General features: G+C 36.5%; 1 protein-coding gene across 1 annotated transcript in view; it reads right to left on the bottom strand.

The window, feature by feature from the left end:
* Spt6 (transcription elongation factor Spt6) overlaps positions 1-17,074 on the bottom strand; it is a 104,312-nt gene that overhangs the window by 38,862 nt on the left and 48,376 nt on the right. Inside the window, exons 10-14 of the mRNA XM_089086166.1 lie at positions 14,419-14,621; positions 8,984-9,181; positions 7,567-7,782; positions 2,566-2,775; positions 1,260-1,484 (exon numbers count right to left, since the gene is read on the bottom strand). Coding sequence (XP_088942292.1) covers positions 1,260-1,484; positions 2,566-2,775; positions 7,567-7,782; positions 8,984-9,181; positions 14,419-14,621 — 1,052 coding nt within the window. The remainder of the gene's footprint in view (positions 1-1,259; positions 1,485-2,565; positions 2,776-7,566; positions 7,783-8,983; positions 9,182-14,418; positions 14,622-17,074) is intronic.

The raw sequence follows: 17,074 nt of genomic DNA, 5'->3' as shown, positions 1-17,074 counted from the left end.
CCTCTTCAAAAATATATTTTCTATCTGGATTCCTGGACTTGGATTATGCTGATGATTTAAGCATCCTAGATGAAAGTGTGAGCAAAATGAATAAACTTTTTGAGGTTTTGCGAGTTCAGGGTGCTAGAATTGGTTTGAAAATTATTATTAAGAAGATTAAGTCACTCAAGCTAGGAATAAGTGAAGATGAAAAGGTGATTATTAGTAAAGATGGTGGGAGCAGTGAAGATGTTAAAAGTAGAATAGCCAAGGCTTAGGGTTTTTCCACAGTTAAAAAAAGTTTGGAAGAATAGGAAGATAATTATGCAAAACCAAGATTAAAATATTAGAAGCTACGGTGATGACAGTGGTCAAATATGGCTCTGAAGCATGGACGCTCCGAAAAGCGGATGAAGATTTTCTAGATAATTTCCAGAGAAATTGCTTAAGGATTGTTCTGGGTACCTGGCTTACTGACCGTATTTCAAACAATAGGCTATACGAAAATGTGGTTCAATACCGCTCTCTAGGGCTATAGTGAAGAAAAGGTTGAGGTGGCTAGGGCACGTTGTGCGGATGAAGGATGACAGATTGCCGAAGATTGTTCTTTTCGGCCAACCGTCTAGGGCTAAACGGAAAGCAGGTCGTCCCCGTCTGGGGTGGGAGGACGTCATAAAGAAAGATTTAAAGCAAATGGGAACTTCGTGGGCGGGTGTAAAAAGAGAGGCTTTGAATAGATTGGGGTGGAGGAGGAGCGTGCGTAGCTGTGTTGGCCTCAGGCGGCTTGGTGCTGCGGTGAGTTGTTAGTAGTAGTAATCAACTACGCTGAACAATAAGGCTATCTCAAAAATTTTGTTGGATGTGTTTGGGGGAATGATGGACGTGGGGGGGGGGGCTAAAAAATACGAGCGAATAATCAGCAAAAGAATAAGTTACTAGACATGGCACAAAATAGTTTATGAAGCTGAAGTTTCCCTTTGAAGATTTAGATGTATTTGAGAACCTTCAGATTATTAATGTTTTGAGGTTTTACAAACAAAAAGCTATCTCAAATGTTTTTGCTTGTTTATTTTCACGGTTGAATGAATGCGATAACGCCCAAATAACTTCATTATATAAATAAAAACAATAGAAAAATCCTAGAAAATCATGGTTTTCAGGTATAAATAGATCTAATATGGATCCAGAGGGCAAAAAATACTTTTTATTCTGATAAGTGTTTTTTTTTTTTATTAATTATATTTCTTTCGTTTCAAATCCTAAAAAAGTGGAATAAATACCTTAGCCATACTATCATCAACCAGTTCAACATTTATAGTTGGAAACTGTTCTTCATCCACAAGCTCTTTGACAACGTTTTTTATATCTTCTATCACACGTTCTGCCTCCCTACTCTCTGAACCAACGCAGATAACGTGAGGTTTCTTATTGAAAATGAAATCTTTCAATCTAGATAAGTCATTTAACTTTCCACGTCTGTCTGCTTCTCGATAAGCATCTCGTCTCTAAAATTGAAAGGCAAGTCATTAGGTAAAAAAAACACATCTTCATACAGAGAGGGATTGAGAGCTGGGAGTGTCCCATTAAGTCTGAAGGGCATACCCATATACCCCACCAAATCTGAAGGAGAAACTGCACTTTATTTTTTTCAATCGAATCTTACTTTTATCCGTATTCAGGTATGAACACTTAGGGTTTAGGCCCTTTCCCTACCCAATTTTTTGTAATATTTTTGGAATATTTCTACAATTCATTTATTTTCGCTTGATTCTCTTTTCATTTGACAAGTCTTTCGCCTCTGGAATTGAAAGGCAACCTGATAAAATAAAACGCAGGGAGACATGGTGGGGGAAGTTAGATAAAACAGTTTTTGGTTTCACCCCATTTACATCAAATTCAAACATATTTGAAGAGGACTCGTAGACTAAAGGAAATTAAGACTCGAGTCATAACTTGTTTTACCACTTTCCCATACACTCTGTAGATGCCTTTAACAAGAGTTCAAATCGAATTGGAGCTTCCCAAAACGAATTCGAACAGAACATTCACCCATGTGAGAACACCTTTTTGGCCAGGCAACGTGAAATATAGTTCCCTCAAAGAAATTAGACTCTTGTAAGAGCATTATTTTACCACTTGTCATGCACTCATGCACATACCTTTAACAGGTACTCAAATCAAAACGTCTCCCAAGCTTTACCGTCTTGTCAAAACATTACACCTAAGAAACACCATTGAGATCCATCTAGATCCGAAACAGAACCGAACCGAATTTTCATCTACTTGAGGAAGTTTTTTGATTTAACAGGCAACATGAAATCCAGCCACCTAAGCAAAATAACACTCATGTCACAACCTAGCTTTATTAATTTACCAGTCTCTCAGTGCATACATTTAACAGGTGCTCAAATCTGTTTTACCTAGGAAACAGCATTGAGATCCATCCAGATTCTAAACAGAGCCAAACCGATTTTGTATCCACACGAGGACGTTTTTTATGAGGCAAAGAGAAACCCAGTCTCTAAGAAAAATTTCACTCATGTCAAAACTTAGCTTTTGTCAATTTCCCAGTCTCTCAATACATACCTTCAACAAGTGCTCAAATCGAATCGTCTCCTGAGTCTCACCATCCGGTGAAAGCATTATACCAAAAGAAGCAGAATTAAAATCTGGTACGTAAGCAATAGAAAGAACTCGGATACCCTCTTTTGTGTCCCACTCATCTTCCTCTTCATCCGGAAATTCAATATGATATGGAGCTATCTTCAGGATGTTGGAAAGCTTATGAGAGCAAGCCTGAAAAATAAAAAGTATCATTGTGTATATTTTTTTTTTATGTTTTATACTATAAAAAGCGATAAGCATTTAATCATAATTTTGATGGTATTCATGAGCAAGGTTGTACCAATTGAGGCAGGCCTCTCTCCTTGAGCAGAAGCCTGAAAGCTTCCTTAACCAGTGTCAAGCTAGATTATGCTCGCTATCCTACTCCCTGTCTTTCTATGTCATTTCCTTGACCAATTGAGCCAGGAGCGAGAGGGGTATTTTTCACCACTCTTCGCCCTCTCTCACTCTCTTCGCAATATCATCTTAACAATTACATAGAAATATATGTTCAAGGCTGTTCAAGCTCTAAATAAGACATAAAGAAACCTTTTCTTGTAATTGCATACCACTTCCATTTAAAGCCCTGGACAGGCTTTCTTCATGAGCTGAGGTCTGAAAGCCTCTTTAACCAGGATTTCAACATAGATTACACTAGCCATCCCATTAGGATAGCCTTGACCTAGACTAGCGGTAATTCGAGGCTTGTATGGCAACATAATCTTTTTTTTATAACGTCAGACCCTGAAATAGGATTAGATTTACCCAGATCTGTCTAGTCCAGGCATGGCTTCCCAATACCAGCCGACAGCCGGTCTAACCAGCATATTATTAATTAGGACCGCTTGGTCTTGGTCTTAGTTACTTGATATCCGACCAGGTACGCACAGAACTAGCTATGGCTATTGTCACCCAAATATCAAATTGAAAAACACGCCATTTTAAAGATGAAAAATTCAAAGGGGCCCTTTTTCCCTCGTATTATACAGTGGTTAATTTAAAACAACAGTGGCCGATGATTCTCACAGTTTCCAAAAGTCATCAAAGGTGGTGATTTACAGAAAATCCACTCCATTTTTCTCGAGATGTTGTCATTTCTGTCTTTAGCTTTGGGTTTAGAAAGATGATTTACAAGCTATATCAAACATTACCCTCGAAGTACGTTAAGCACATGATTACTATTGAACATGCTTTCAATTCATGGGTTTTTCACACATAGGTTTTGGGATAAAGTTAAAGTATCAAGGATAGAGAAAATGAAGTTTCATTTTTGGAAACATTACTGCTAATGCTACTACTACTAACAACTCACAGCAGCATCAAGCCGCCTAAGACCGATACAGCTATACACGCTCCTCCTCCATCCTAATCTATTCAAAACCTTCCTCTTTACACCCTCCCAAAAAGCTCCCATTTCCCTTAAATCTATCCTTACATCCTCCCACCCTTTCGGGGACGGCCTACTTTTCGTTTGGCCCAATACGGTTGGCCAATAAGCACAATCTTTGGGAATCTTTCATCTTTCATCTGTGTTTAAATCTTTATGGACAATTGCGGTCAAGTTTAACTAATTATTTTTAATAATAGCTCATATATTTTCACGGGTCAACGTGGCAACACTGCCGAAATGTGATATTGCCCTCAAACTTTGTAATTTTGAAACAATCAGAACACGAATCTTAGGATTTGTTTTATGTATTAAAGACTTAAGTTAGGTCCAAGGCGCAAAAATGCTTTTATATTGATGTCCCTGGCGCTTTAAATTCTCAGGGGCATACGGTAATGTGTTTCCACAAGCCTGAAGGTTCAATAATAATAATGATAATAAAAACATTAAATTTATTGCTCTAGAGCCATGGCAACGATTGGATTGAATGATAAATTCAATCCTAATTAACATAAACACAACATAAACAAAAAACATTACACGAATTACAAAATTCTAATTTCAGGCTTCATAGTTAACCTTAGTAATCGTCCTAATCTTTCAACACTTACGAAACACTCATCCCTATGCCTCACCAACACAATCACCCATCACTCACCATCACTGACATCACAACACACTGACCCATCATATGACCCACCAACATCTCATCCTTATCTCCACACATGGAGCAAAAGCAGGGATCATCCTGCCCTTGCCTCCTCCCTAAATATCTTCATCTTGCATCAAGTGGCAAACTATTAGCCCTCAATTTAATTATGTACTTTAGCTCCCCCTTTCTTTAATTCACCTTAAAAAATACCCCTTCATCCCCTGTCTCCTTTACACCTAAAACTGTTTTAGGTTGTTTTTTTTTGGGGGGGGTGTCTCATCTTTCTTCACAACCTTTTACCTTCAATTTATATTTATTTCTCTTTCAAAATACCTCTGAAAAAGAGTTAATTATTTTATTTATTTAAGCATGGTAATGGTGAACTACGAAAATAAGCAGTTCTTTCGCCAGGTCTGGCACCGTATTTACTTTCAAAATTTTAAAATTCTTTCGCGCAAGCTGACCAATGGTTTGCGCAGTACAGGTGCCGATCTCCTGATTATCTGTCTTTGACCGAGAGCCCTATGCGTGGTTGGGATCAAATCATCCGACACTGCCCTTGTTTTTCCCTCATATTTCTCCAGCTACCCATTTGGTGCTGGGTCGACTCTGGCTGAGCTTACAGTCATATGTCGACCCCCGTTCTAAACGAAGTAATCAGCAACACCAGGACTCGAGCCCCTGTCTTGAAGGACAGAGGATTGCAAGTCTAGCGTGCTAACCACTCGGCTATTACGAGTATTCTCAAAAGCATCCGTTAATATAAAAAGAATAGTCAATTTATTAAGAAGCAGAGGTTTCACGACTTCGGCAATACTGTCATATATTTTCCATATAATTGGCCTAATTTTATTTTTTTCTAAAATTACCCCCCCCCCCCCCTCCAAAAAAAACTTTTCAGTAAATTCATTTTGTTTCGAACTTCACTCTTCCGCCTCAAAATATTATTCAAATTTCCATGGTAAATCCAAGCCTTCTTCGCCATTTTATAATTGTTTACAATGAGTACTTCAAACTTTATAGTTAAAACTGTTCCAAACCCTAGAAGCCTTCAAGAAAAGGTTTGATCAAGTCCGGACCAATGCCAAATGGAGGCAAAATTGGTAATACTGATCGTAATCTTGACCTACCACCAGCGAGATTCCCTACAGGAAACTCAACACCACCTTATATAGTTGTAATCAAAAATAGAACTAGTAAAAATCAAGAATCTATAAAAGCGGATATCTTGACCTATTGCACGGTTATCCATTACTACTATTACATACTATCAAATCTACTATTTAATCTATTACATATTATTATTACTGCTACTAACAACTCACTGCGGTGCCAAGCCACCTGAAACCAAAGCCCTGTTTTCAAGCCACCCACATCCAACACGGAGTTTGACACGGGTTTTGCAGATTATTGTTTTGAGTGCCGTGTTCAACAAGGGTGAATGTCTTTTCAGAACCCGTGTTCGACCAAGCTATCCTGAAGTGTTACAATTCTGAGTAATCCCTGTCCAACACGCTTGGAACCCGTAAGATGAAAACACTTTTAAGTTTTGTTGGGTTCGCCAAGGAGAACCTGAAAACGATTTTTGCCGAGCCCGCTCAAAACACGCTTCAAACCCGGTGCCTGAAAACACAACTCAATATAGTTGAACATCTTATAATTACATCTAATTAATACTTGAAACTTTCTAGTAAAAACTGTTAATTTTTAAAAGAAAACATCTTTATTTATATCACGAAGGTTGAAAAGTTTTCGATAAAAGAAAGAGAACTACCAAACAACCTGAAAAAAAGTGAGAGTCGAGCTAACCCGATTAATAAGTTCATTGTTTCATCCTTAAGCCAAAGTTTAAGCTCAAATGCGAACGTAAGAGGCAACATAATTTGCGTGAACTCTTCAGTCGCTTCACCACTGACATATCAGCTGGGCAACCTCTTCCCTAAAGTCTACAGCCTCGGTATGTACATTTTATCAATTTCGGGCACAGGAACCTCCGAAATCTCCTCATTTTTACGACCTACCGAATAGCGTCCCCGAATAGATTTCGAATAATTTTCACGTTTTTTTAAAAAAAATTTCCTGTAAAAGAAATTTATTGCTTATTCGCCTCTATACCATCAAGATCTCTAATCTATATCATATAGATTTCTTTCTCTATCTTTCTTTTTTAACGTTAGTTATTGCTTAATTTTCGTTAATCGTTTTTTGTGTTCAATTTTGAACAATAATTGGATTGGAGGATAAGAGAGTGAAAAATAAAGTAACCACAATCCCTCCTTAGACACCGATTTTCAGTTAAAGAATCAATTCCACCACTTCCCTTACGTCTAAAATCTTATTATGTGCACTTTATCAGCTTCCCATCAGGGCTTCCCAGATATCTCAAGAGCTGTACAATATCCCAACCATTATCCATAATTTTTCAAATATTTTGCATTTTTAGGCACTTCCCCTTCTCAAGTGCAAAAAAATGTTTTTTGCTTACTCGTAAAATAGTGAAAAATAGCAATAAAAGTTCTCCTCTTACAACCCTGGTCGTAAGAAAACCAGCATCTTAACAACATGAAAGAAATTCAAACCTATCTGTGGTAATGAATAGCATGAACATCTGTAGCATACAAAACGATTACGGAGATACACTTCGGCTGGAAGCGTTAGCGTTTTCTGTAACCCAGGTGGAGGCCGGAATCAGTAGACGGTTTGAGGATTACTTTTCTTAGCTGGTTACAAATTATAAAGCTTGTGAGAGTGCAGCGGATGAAATCATACCTCCTCATTAAATGTTTGCTGGTTCGATCCTGCTTGCAAGGGGTCGAATTAACAATAATTTATACTTGATAAAACAGGATCTGAAACTCGATTCCATGGATGAAATTGCGTGACAGCGTCTGCATAATAACACAAACAAGAAGAAGACAAAAATTATAAAATTCGAAAATCTCACCCGAGAAATAAACTCGTGTGCCTCTTTAGCCAATAGGGTTCTGAGTTCAAGTGTAAATGCAGGGTACAGTATCTTTTGTATACATTCTTCAATTGCTTCACCTCTGATTTTGTTCCATTCTTGAACCTGTCGACTAAACTCATCTCTAATATACAATTGCTTTATTTCTTCTAAGTAGCTTGGATTTGTTGTTCCCCTGATATTATGCTGAAATTCCTAGAATAATAATTTATCTCCAAATAATTAATATCGATGATTTAAGACACGATAACCTAAACACTATAACGTTATTTGCTATAACTTAAACACTATAACATCATAAACAGAGGAAACAGATAAAGAGCTTTATAGTTTAGAGAACTGCACGAGTACATAATCAACATAAAGGCCGCATAAGGTGTTTTCTATCCATAAAGAAAGACACATAAAGATCCCTTAACATAGTGTTACTTGGTATGGTATTTCAAGATCTTGTGTTGTTATCTATCATAGATTAAACACAGAGAAACTGGGTTTAGCCAGATATGTAACTCTTGTGGCGACAAACGCACTGAATAGGTTAGAAAAAGTTAAGACAGACACGCTAGTTTAAACAGTCACATTTCCAAGGCAGTATCCAGGGAGGGAGTTTCAGGGTGTTATCCCCACCCCCCAAATGTTTGTCTGGCTCGTAAAAACGTAATAAAATACATATAAATAATGTTTTAATGCATTTTTTAAAGTATCTTTTGTGAACCTCCCCCACCCCCCCGAACACATTCCTGGGTAAAACCCTACATATTGCTGTACTAATTTTGAAAAGTTCATAATTTTTATTCGCGTATAACCTAAATGTGCCCTTGGATGTTTAGTGCCTTGTCTCAGATGCTCTTAAGACAAAACACAAAACGACACTGCAGTGTGATATATCAAGCGGACAAACTTAAATACTAGCAAAACGACATTTGGTTCTTCTAAGGATACGTAGGTGACAATGAACACATAAAAAAATTTAAAAAAAATATCTACCAGAAAAGAAAAATACATAATCGGGGATAAACCATAATCATTTTTAAAATTACATACTTTATACCTCTCGTGACTTACACGAGTTTTGTGAATTTGCCCTTTTCTCTTGATACTAGCGTTGAAGAATAACCACATGAGGCGCAAATAAAAACAAAACAAAAAAAGTATTTTCATTACGCAAAAGAAAACGGCTCATCATCCACTAGATTTTGAGAAATGTCTTCAAATCTAAAACTAATCTAAGTTCGCATCTTCAAAACTAAGAAACACAAATCATTACCCCCCCCCCCCCTACTTTTCGTTAATTGGCACCACTAGTTATCAGCTGCAATAGCTTTACAAAAAATGACATTTCAAAAAGTTTATATTTTGGATAAAAAAGAAATATTTCAATATATTAATGGCTTACCACTTTAATGAGTTTGTCCTTTTCTCCTGATACCAGTTTTAAAAATTGATCAGCTGTAATAGTGCGAATTGGTTTGTCTTTTATATACTTCAATGCATATAGGGGGTGGTTCTCATCAATCTCTTTGATTCCGTCTTTGGTAGGCACAACGTTAATCCTTGCACGTTCATAGAAAACTTCACGTACACAATGGCGAACCTAAAATAATAAAATATGCAGTGCAATATATATATATATATATATATATATATATATATATATATATATATATATATATATATATATATATATATATATATATATATATATATATATATATATATATATATATATATATATATATATATATATATATATATATATATATATATATATATATATATATATAAGCACTTTTTTTCACGTTTCATTATTTTTTTTCATATCTTTTCAATTTTTTAGTTCATGTTAATTCTACTATTTTTCTTTTTAATGTAAATAAGTAATAAACAGAAATTATTATTAGCATGATATATTGATATAAGTATGATGGATATAAAACATTAATATTACATATTAATTAATATGATAGCCAAGGCCCAGAGTGTTTTTTTCACAGTTGAAAAACAGTTTGGAAGACTAGAAAGATAAGTCTGCAAACCATGATTAGAACATTGGAAGCTAGCGTGATGACAGAGGTAAAGTAGGGTTCTGAAACGTGGCTGCTTCGGAAGACGAAGGAGTATTTATGACAAGTTTTCCAGAGGAATTGTCTATGGATTGTTTTGGGTACCAGTCAACTGAAGCATCTACGATAGTCGTTACATGATATGAGAAATCTGAAGAAATCTATGAGTGAATTTCAAAACTGAGAAATATGCTCTTCAAGCTGACAAACTGAGGTTGCCCGAAGTGACTAAAGTTTTTATGTGAGGTGGAAAGGATGGGAGCAAATAAACTGAAAGTGCACAAATAGTATTTGTGGACACTGCGTATAACTGCAGATCTATTGGATAGGCAAGGCAGTAACCCCAAAGATGATAAAAACCATCTTATATTTCAACGAAGTAATTTCATTTCCCAAAGAAACAGAAAAAAAAATTATTTTCTATACGTTTTTTTTAAGAGGGATGTGAAGAAGAGGAAGGAAAAATTGAGTTTTTGGGAAAAGCTTCGTCCTAATTGTTGGAAATTTCAGAATCAGTATCTTCAGATCTGTTTTTCATTACTTGGTGTCTTAATTTTAGGGGAAACCATATTTATCATTGTGAGGAACTCATAAAAACTGTCATAGTCACTTTGTTTTCAAAATACTGAGAAATGCACGACTTTCGTGTACCCGAAGGGACTAATGTTTTTGTGTGAGGTGGAAAGGATGACAGCAAATGAAGTTGGAAGTGGCCAAAACAGTATTTGTGGAAGCTGCAGATAATGACGAATCCACTGGATAGGCTGTAAGCCCGAAGACGAGAAAATTCATCTTAAATTTTAATGAAGTAATTCATTTTCCCAAGAAACAGAAAAAAAACCACACTTTTACCTGAACGATTTTTGGCAAATTCTTGATCATCGACACTGGGCCATTGCCCCATCCCTCCCCCAAATAAAAGAAGATATCTGATTTTGAGTTCATAGATATTGTCATTATAGCTGATCATTCATGGGAAAATTAAATAGGGGATCTCTAAATAGGAGTTTCTCACCATAAGTATATTCCCCATTTAAGCATTACTTTAGCGAGGGTAGTGGATGCAGCGAAGGTGTAAAAATTAGCATAGCCAAGGCGTAAGAAGCATTTTTGTAGTAAAAAATAGCTTGAAAAAATAAAAAGATAAGCCTCAGAACGACAATTACAAAACCAGAAGCCACGGTAATGACAATAGTCAAGTATGGGTCTCAAGGGGATGCGCTTCGAAAGGTTGAGGAGTACAAGTTAGGTGTTTTCAAAAGTGATTTTCTAAAGATTGGTTTAGATACTTCTTTGGATTAATGTATATAAAAAAGGAAGTACGAAAATTATGGTTTGATGCTTCTTTCGAGTCCAATAATTAAGGAGAGGTTAAGGTGGTTAGGTCATGTTTTATAGATAAAGGCTTTTAGCAACAAGTGGCTTTCTATAATTTTGCTGGGGTCGAGCAAAAGCAGGACGTCCTCGTATGGGGTGAGCAGATATTATAAGAAAGGATTTAAAGGAAGTAGGATATTCATTGCAGGGAGTAAAGAGTGGAGCTTTGAAGAACATGAGGCAGAGGAAGAGCGTGCAAAACTGTCCTGGCCTCAGGTGACTCGATGATCTGATGAGTGGTCACTAGCAGTAGTTTGAGTATTTTTATTTTTACCTTGATGGCTGAATCAAAGACTAAACGATGGTACGCAAGACTAAATGTAGATGGTGAGGAAAGAGAGGTGGAGGGCGATGCCAACGAAGTAGTATCCCTGTTCTCGTGTCCGAAAGGAAATCGAGACCCCTGAGAAGTGCAAGACCAAAGACAATAACTGTGATCCATTGTGAACCTCCTTACGAAATCCCACCCGTACTGAAAACCAGGTATTCCGACCCAGTGTTACCAGCTGACATGAGCTCTTCTTCTCTTGAACCAGTCAGTTTCTCCGCAAAAAAGAAGCTACCGAACTTCTTACTGTATAATGCTCGGTCATTAAACAATACGATGGAGGAACTGGAGGTCCTTGTTAAACTCAGTTGCTGCCCTATTGTAGCAATAACAGAGTGTTGGGACATTATAGACAAAGCTGGGTTTATCAAAGACTACACGAGTGTTTTTTAACACAAGACGAGACCGCGGCTTAGAGCGCCGTGGCGGAGGTGTCAGCCTATATCATCCGGTATGATTTACCTTGCAAAGTCCTAAGTGAGCCAACAGATTCCTGTCATGAAGTGATCTGGGCTGAGTGTAAACCTAGCTTTCTTTCTAGACAATTCTCCTGCATTATAACAGCAGTTGTTTACTACCCAGAAAGTGCTAAGAACAGGAAGGAGCTTATAAGTACCTTCAAACAATGATTGACAATTTTCGCCGACAATACGCAGCACTTCCGTTCGTAATAGCTGGCGATTTCAACAAAAGCAAGAAGCAATAGGTGTCATCTATGCTTGACTTAAAGCAAACTGTTACTATTCCCACCCACCAAAGTGGTAGTATACCGGACCTTATTTTCACGAATCTAGCCAATCACTACAAACCTCCGCGCTCACTCGGCCCACTCCAAAACTCAGATCACTTAGTTCTTCCGTGGGAAGCTATAGCTAATTTTACGAAGCCAAAAAAGATACGAATTACCACCCAACCCCTGTCCAAAGAATCTAACTGTTCCTTCGGACGCTGGATTGGGACTTTCAGCTTTGAGGAAATCTGTTTAGTGACAGACCTGAACCTGAAAGTGGAATCACTTTATTCTCTGCTTTTAAAAAAGTATCACGAACATTTCCCTACAAAAACCGTGGTAGTCAGTGAAAGCGCCAAACCATGGGTGAGGCAGGAAATTAAAGCCATAATCAAGACCCGCTGCCAGCTTCACTCCAGCGGTCAGTTACCTGCAGCGAACAAACTGAGGAATCATATAGTGAAGGTAAACAGAGATGCTAGGAAACCATACGTTCGCGAGAAAGTGTCCCCATTGTCGAATACCGATCCTCGGAAATGGCATTCTGAGGTCAAACGCTTGACTGGAAAGAAAATAACCGGCGATATTGAAATACATAAAGATAACGGAACACTAGTAACATCTACTGAAGTAAACACGTTTTTCTCAACAATCTGCAGAACTTACCCTTCCGTCAATGACTGTGAAATTGAGACACTGATAAGAGATTCTTCTGAAGAATCGATCGTTTAAGTGACGGAATAATCGGTTTTCACGGAGATCGAAAAGCTGAAAAAGAATTGTTTTTCCTATCCCGGAGAACTGCCAGTAAAGTCAGTGATTGAATGAACAGTTTTCCTTGCCAAACCCCTAACTTCAGTTACTAACCTGTATTTTAGGGAACGAAAGTTTGCTCAGGCATGGAAGAAGGTATACGTAAGAGGTATACCGAAACTAAAAGGTCTCAAATCGTGTGACCAACTAAGGCCGATCTCAATCACTCCCAACCTAGCTAAAGTGACTGAATCTTTCATTTACCCCGAACTTCTTTCTCAAAATAGCCCTTTCCTAGGATCCATTTCAGTACGGTTGTCTGAAGAGAAGTAGCACTACTCACTATTGGTGAGATTATTCCACCTCAGAACTGAATGGCTAGATCAAAAGAATACTATTGTAGACTTGCTCTTAGCTGATTATCGAATAGTGTTTAACCTAATCCGCCATATTACCGCTGCCGAGAACTTGAAGGCGATGGGTGCAAAGAAGCACATTCTGCTACTTGTTATCGATTTTGTTTGCGGCCATTATCAGTGTGTCTACGCGCTCTTCCCAGAATATCTTGATTCAAAATGGGCAAAAATTATGTGTGGTGTACCTCAAGGCACCAAACTTGCGGCCCTACTATTTCTTGCAGTGACAAATTTCGTGCTTTCGGGTATTGACAATCGGTTTAAATACGTTGACGACTTATTTAACCTGCTGAAGTACCTGGTTGCCGAGCTCCAAGTCGTTCCACATTCAGTAGTGACCTCAAGTCAACTTTCGTCAGCCAGTGTAACACGTATGGGCTGCAAATCAATGAGAGTCAAACAAAAGTGATGAGGTTCAATCCTCTAAAACGTAATCTCTCCTGTCCTGAACCATGGTACCCAACCACCTCAACCACAGTTATACTCGGTGTCACTTTTAGCTCAGACTGCTCCTTTAGCCTGCATGTTGCAAATCTACTAAAAAAGGAAATTACGCCTTAAGATCGTTAGTGACTTTGAGGCGCCTAGGTTTTTCTACAAAACAACTCAGACTGGCATATTTGTGTTATGTGCGGCCATTACTCGAGTACGCATGCCCAGTCTGGGGCCTACAAGTGCACAATACTGAATACCAAAGTAGTGACATCGAAACTGTGCAGAAACGTGCTACAAAAATCATATGCGGTCCAAGTCACGTGTCTTATGAGTCCGCTCTCGAGTCGCTGAAAATTCCGTCTCTCCGTGGGCACCGATACGAACTAATGCTCAGATTTGGGCATTCATTACTCGCATGTGATAAGTGATTTTCTATACTACGACCTGCTTGTACAAAACGTGTGAATACCCAAATGCACATCACGCTGGAGTACTGACGGTGTCATGCACTCTACTTCCTAAGCAATTTTATTTCTTATTTTTGTTAGTGCATTTAATCGTTCATAATTTTTTTTTTCACTCTTTTGACCCAAGTTGTAAAAAAATAGCGCTATTTAGTTGTGGTCCAGGCCAAAGCTATGAAAGCTCTTTTTATAAAAATAAATCCATTATATTTTATTCTAAATGAACTATTCCTACAATTGAAACAATTGAAGAAGATATGCTCACCAGAGGTTCCCTTGCCAACTGCATGGCTACCATATATTTAGCTGCTCGCAAAGCATCTTTAGGATCTGCAAATCTACTATTACCAAACTCAGAGGCACATTCAATGGGATCCCCAGGATATTGATCCACTTCGTGTCGTTGATAACCATCACGCAGATTTTCGGCAAATTGCTCAGGCGTCAGCCCAAATCTTTTGGCCAGGCCTAAAAAAATGTCATATTTCTTGTTTGAAAACAATATCAATCTCTTACTCGCAAAAACATGTAAGAAACTTGGGTAGCATTGATACAACACTACTTAGACTCAGTTCATCCGACGCCTAGTGGAGTATGAGACCAAAATGACTGACCTCCATATTAGACAATCCGAGCCAAAGATACTACAAGCTATTGTTAATTCTCAGGAATTTAAAAAAAAAAGTGATAAAAGAAGAAAATGGAGAACACAGAATCGAGTAATAAAATAGACCAATATATATATATATATATATATATATATATATATATATATATATATATATATATATATATATATATATATATATATATATATATATATATATATATATATATATATATATATATATATATATATATATATATATATATATATATATATATATATATATATATATATATATATATATATATATATATATATATATATATATATATATATATATATATATATATATATATATATATATATATGTATCTTTTCTTAGTTTACCGTGTCTAATTTCAGTTTATGCAATAATGTAAAAATTGCAACATTCATTTTTATATAGGAATATTAAAATATTTAAAATCTAATATGTAACGTGTTTTGCCACTTTCTAGCTTCCTCGTACTTTCTGTATTTCCGACACCACTATATATATTCATTAAAGAATGTTACGGATGAAAATATGTTTCAATAAGAAAAACGTCATTGCTGATGACAAGAGACTTGTGAGAGGGATGTATCTTCTTTTTGCCTTTTTTTAGGGGAATTCAATTCTCCCTTTTCTAGGCAAAAACAAACTAGGGCGCGTCGTGCTCGTCGTTGTGTTTCGATTTACTAATATTGTTAAGTGTTATATATTGATGTTTTGCACTAAATAGTTTTAGGGCTTTTTTAAATTCTTTTTGTTTTTCGCCATCATTTATTAACAGGATTTTTCAGCATGAGAAATGTCTTTACGCGTACTTCAATATCGTGGTCGTTACTTGCACACTTAGTATTTCATATGAAAAACTTTATAACATTATTCTTTTAAATATACGAGGCAGACATAAGTTAGGGTATGGGGCAGGAATCAGATAGAAAAAAAAAGAATTAGCCTATACAATTAAATTCTCTATTCATTACTCTTCCTAAATTTAGTATTTGTTGCATTTACAGTTGCGGGCATTCCCCTCCCCCCTCTCCAAATGAGGCCAGATATAGCCCTAGGCTATGTGCCAAACTTTACCAATTTTTTTCTAATTCTTTGTTTAGCATTAAAACCCAAGAAATGAGCAAAAAAGATAATAGAGAACCCACAAATTGGAGTGAAAATTTGTATATAGTGTAGGGCTGTATCAGGTCCCACTAAAGAAGACTGGGATGCAATTAGCAGACGGACAAATTGCAGATGGATAAAGAGAATAGTAGTATAGAGGATAATAGCAGTGGTTATTATCATTTGGAAAGAATACGAGCTGAAAAATCTACTAAAATATTACTTTGGTAAATATTTAGTGGTTCAACTCTCTATACGGAGACACTACAAGGTTCCGACAGCTACTTTAAAAAACAGTGTTTCTGTATGTAAAATTTTGGGCAAAACTAAGATTCCTTCTATATGCATTTTTTGAAGGTCCTTCGAATAGTACAAGCAAAAAGAATTTGAAATTTCGTGAAAAGGGTTAACAAAGAAAAATGGTAAAAAAAAGATAAAAAGGACAAGCGGAGAAGGAAAAAAGGTTTTTCGACCAAATGGAAAAACCCTTATTTTTGGTTAAATGAGGAACACTTATACATCTAGCATGAGAAATTCCATAAAAGGCGAGTAATTTACAGGAAAAAACAATCTTGAAACATCGCGAAAAAGATAATAAAAAAGGAAAAACGGTAAAAAGATAAAAAAGAAAAATGGAAAAGCAAGAATGGAAAAAAGGTTTTTCCGCCAAAACGAAAACCTCTATTTTTGGTCAAATCTTTAGGGCGTCATGTTTTTTAGATCGGTTATCGCTCCTCCCTCCGCCCCCCCCCCCCGAAAAAAAATCTGCATACGGGCCTGTAAATCATGACAAGGATCTTTCTGTGGTTAGAAGGAATTCTGTAGGGACACTAATGTAAACATAATGAACTAATAATAAGAAAGCTAAATTATTCAGTCAAATGTCATATTTCCCCGCAAAGAAAAAAATATGGCCTTCCTTTTCGTTTCTGTCAAAAACTATCTAATTGATTTTCTTTTTAAAAAGGTTTAACATGAAATGTTTTTTTCCCTTTTTCTTACTTTTGGTCGAATCTAAGAAACACCTGTATATATATACAGTAGCATGAGAAGTCCCTTACAAATCAGGTAATTTTTTCAATCTGCCTTTAAACGAAAAATAAACTAATTTTTTCCCATACATTATTTATATTTATGGATATTCAGGATTATTCTCAATATTTATATTTATTT

Source organism: Artemia sp. Qi Xiang Cuo, chromosome 3 (assembly GCF_049724085.1).
Source record: "Artemia sp. Qi Xiang Cuo chromosome 3, ASM4972408v1, whole genome shotgun sequence".
NCBI lineage: Eukaryota > Metazoa > Arthropoda > Branchiopoda > Anostraca > Artemiidae > Artemia > Artemia sp. Qi Xiang Cuo.
This window is presented reverse-complemented; position numbering and strand designations above follow the sequence as displayed.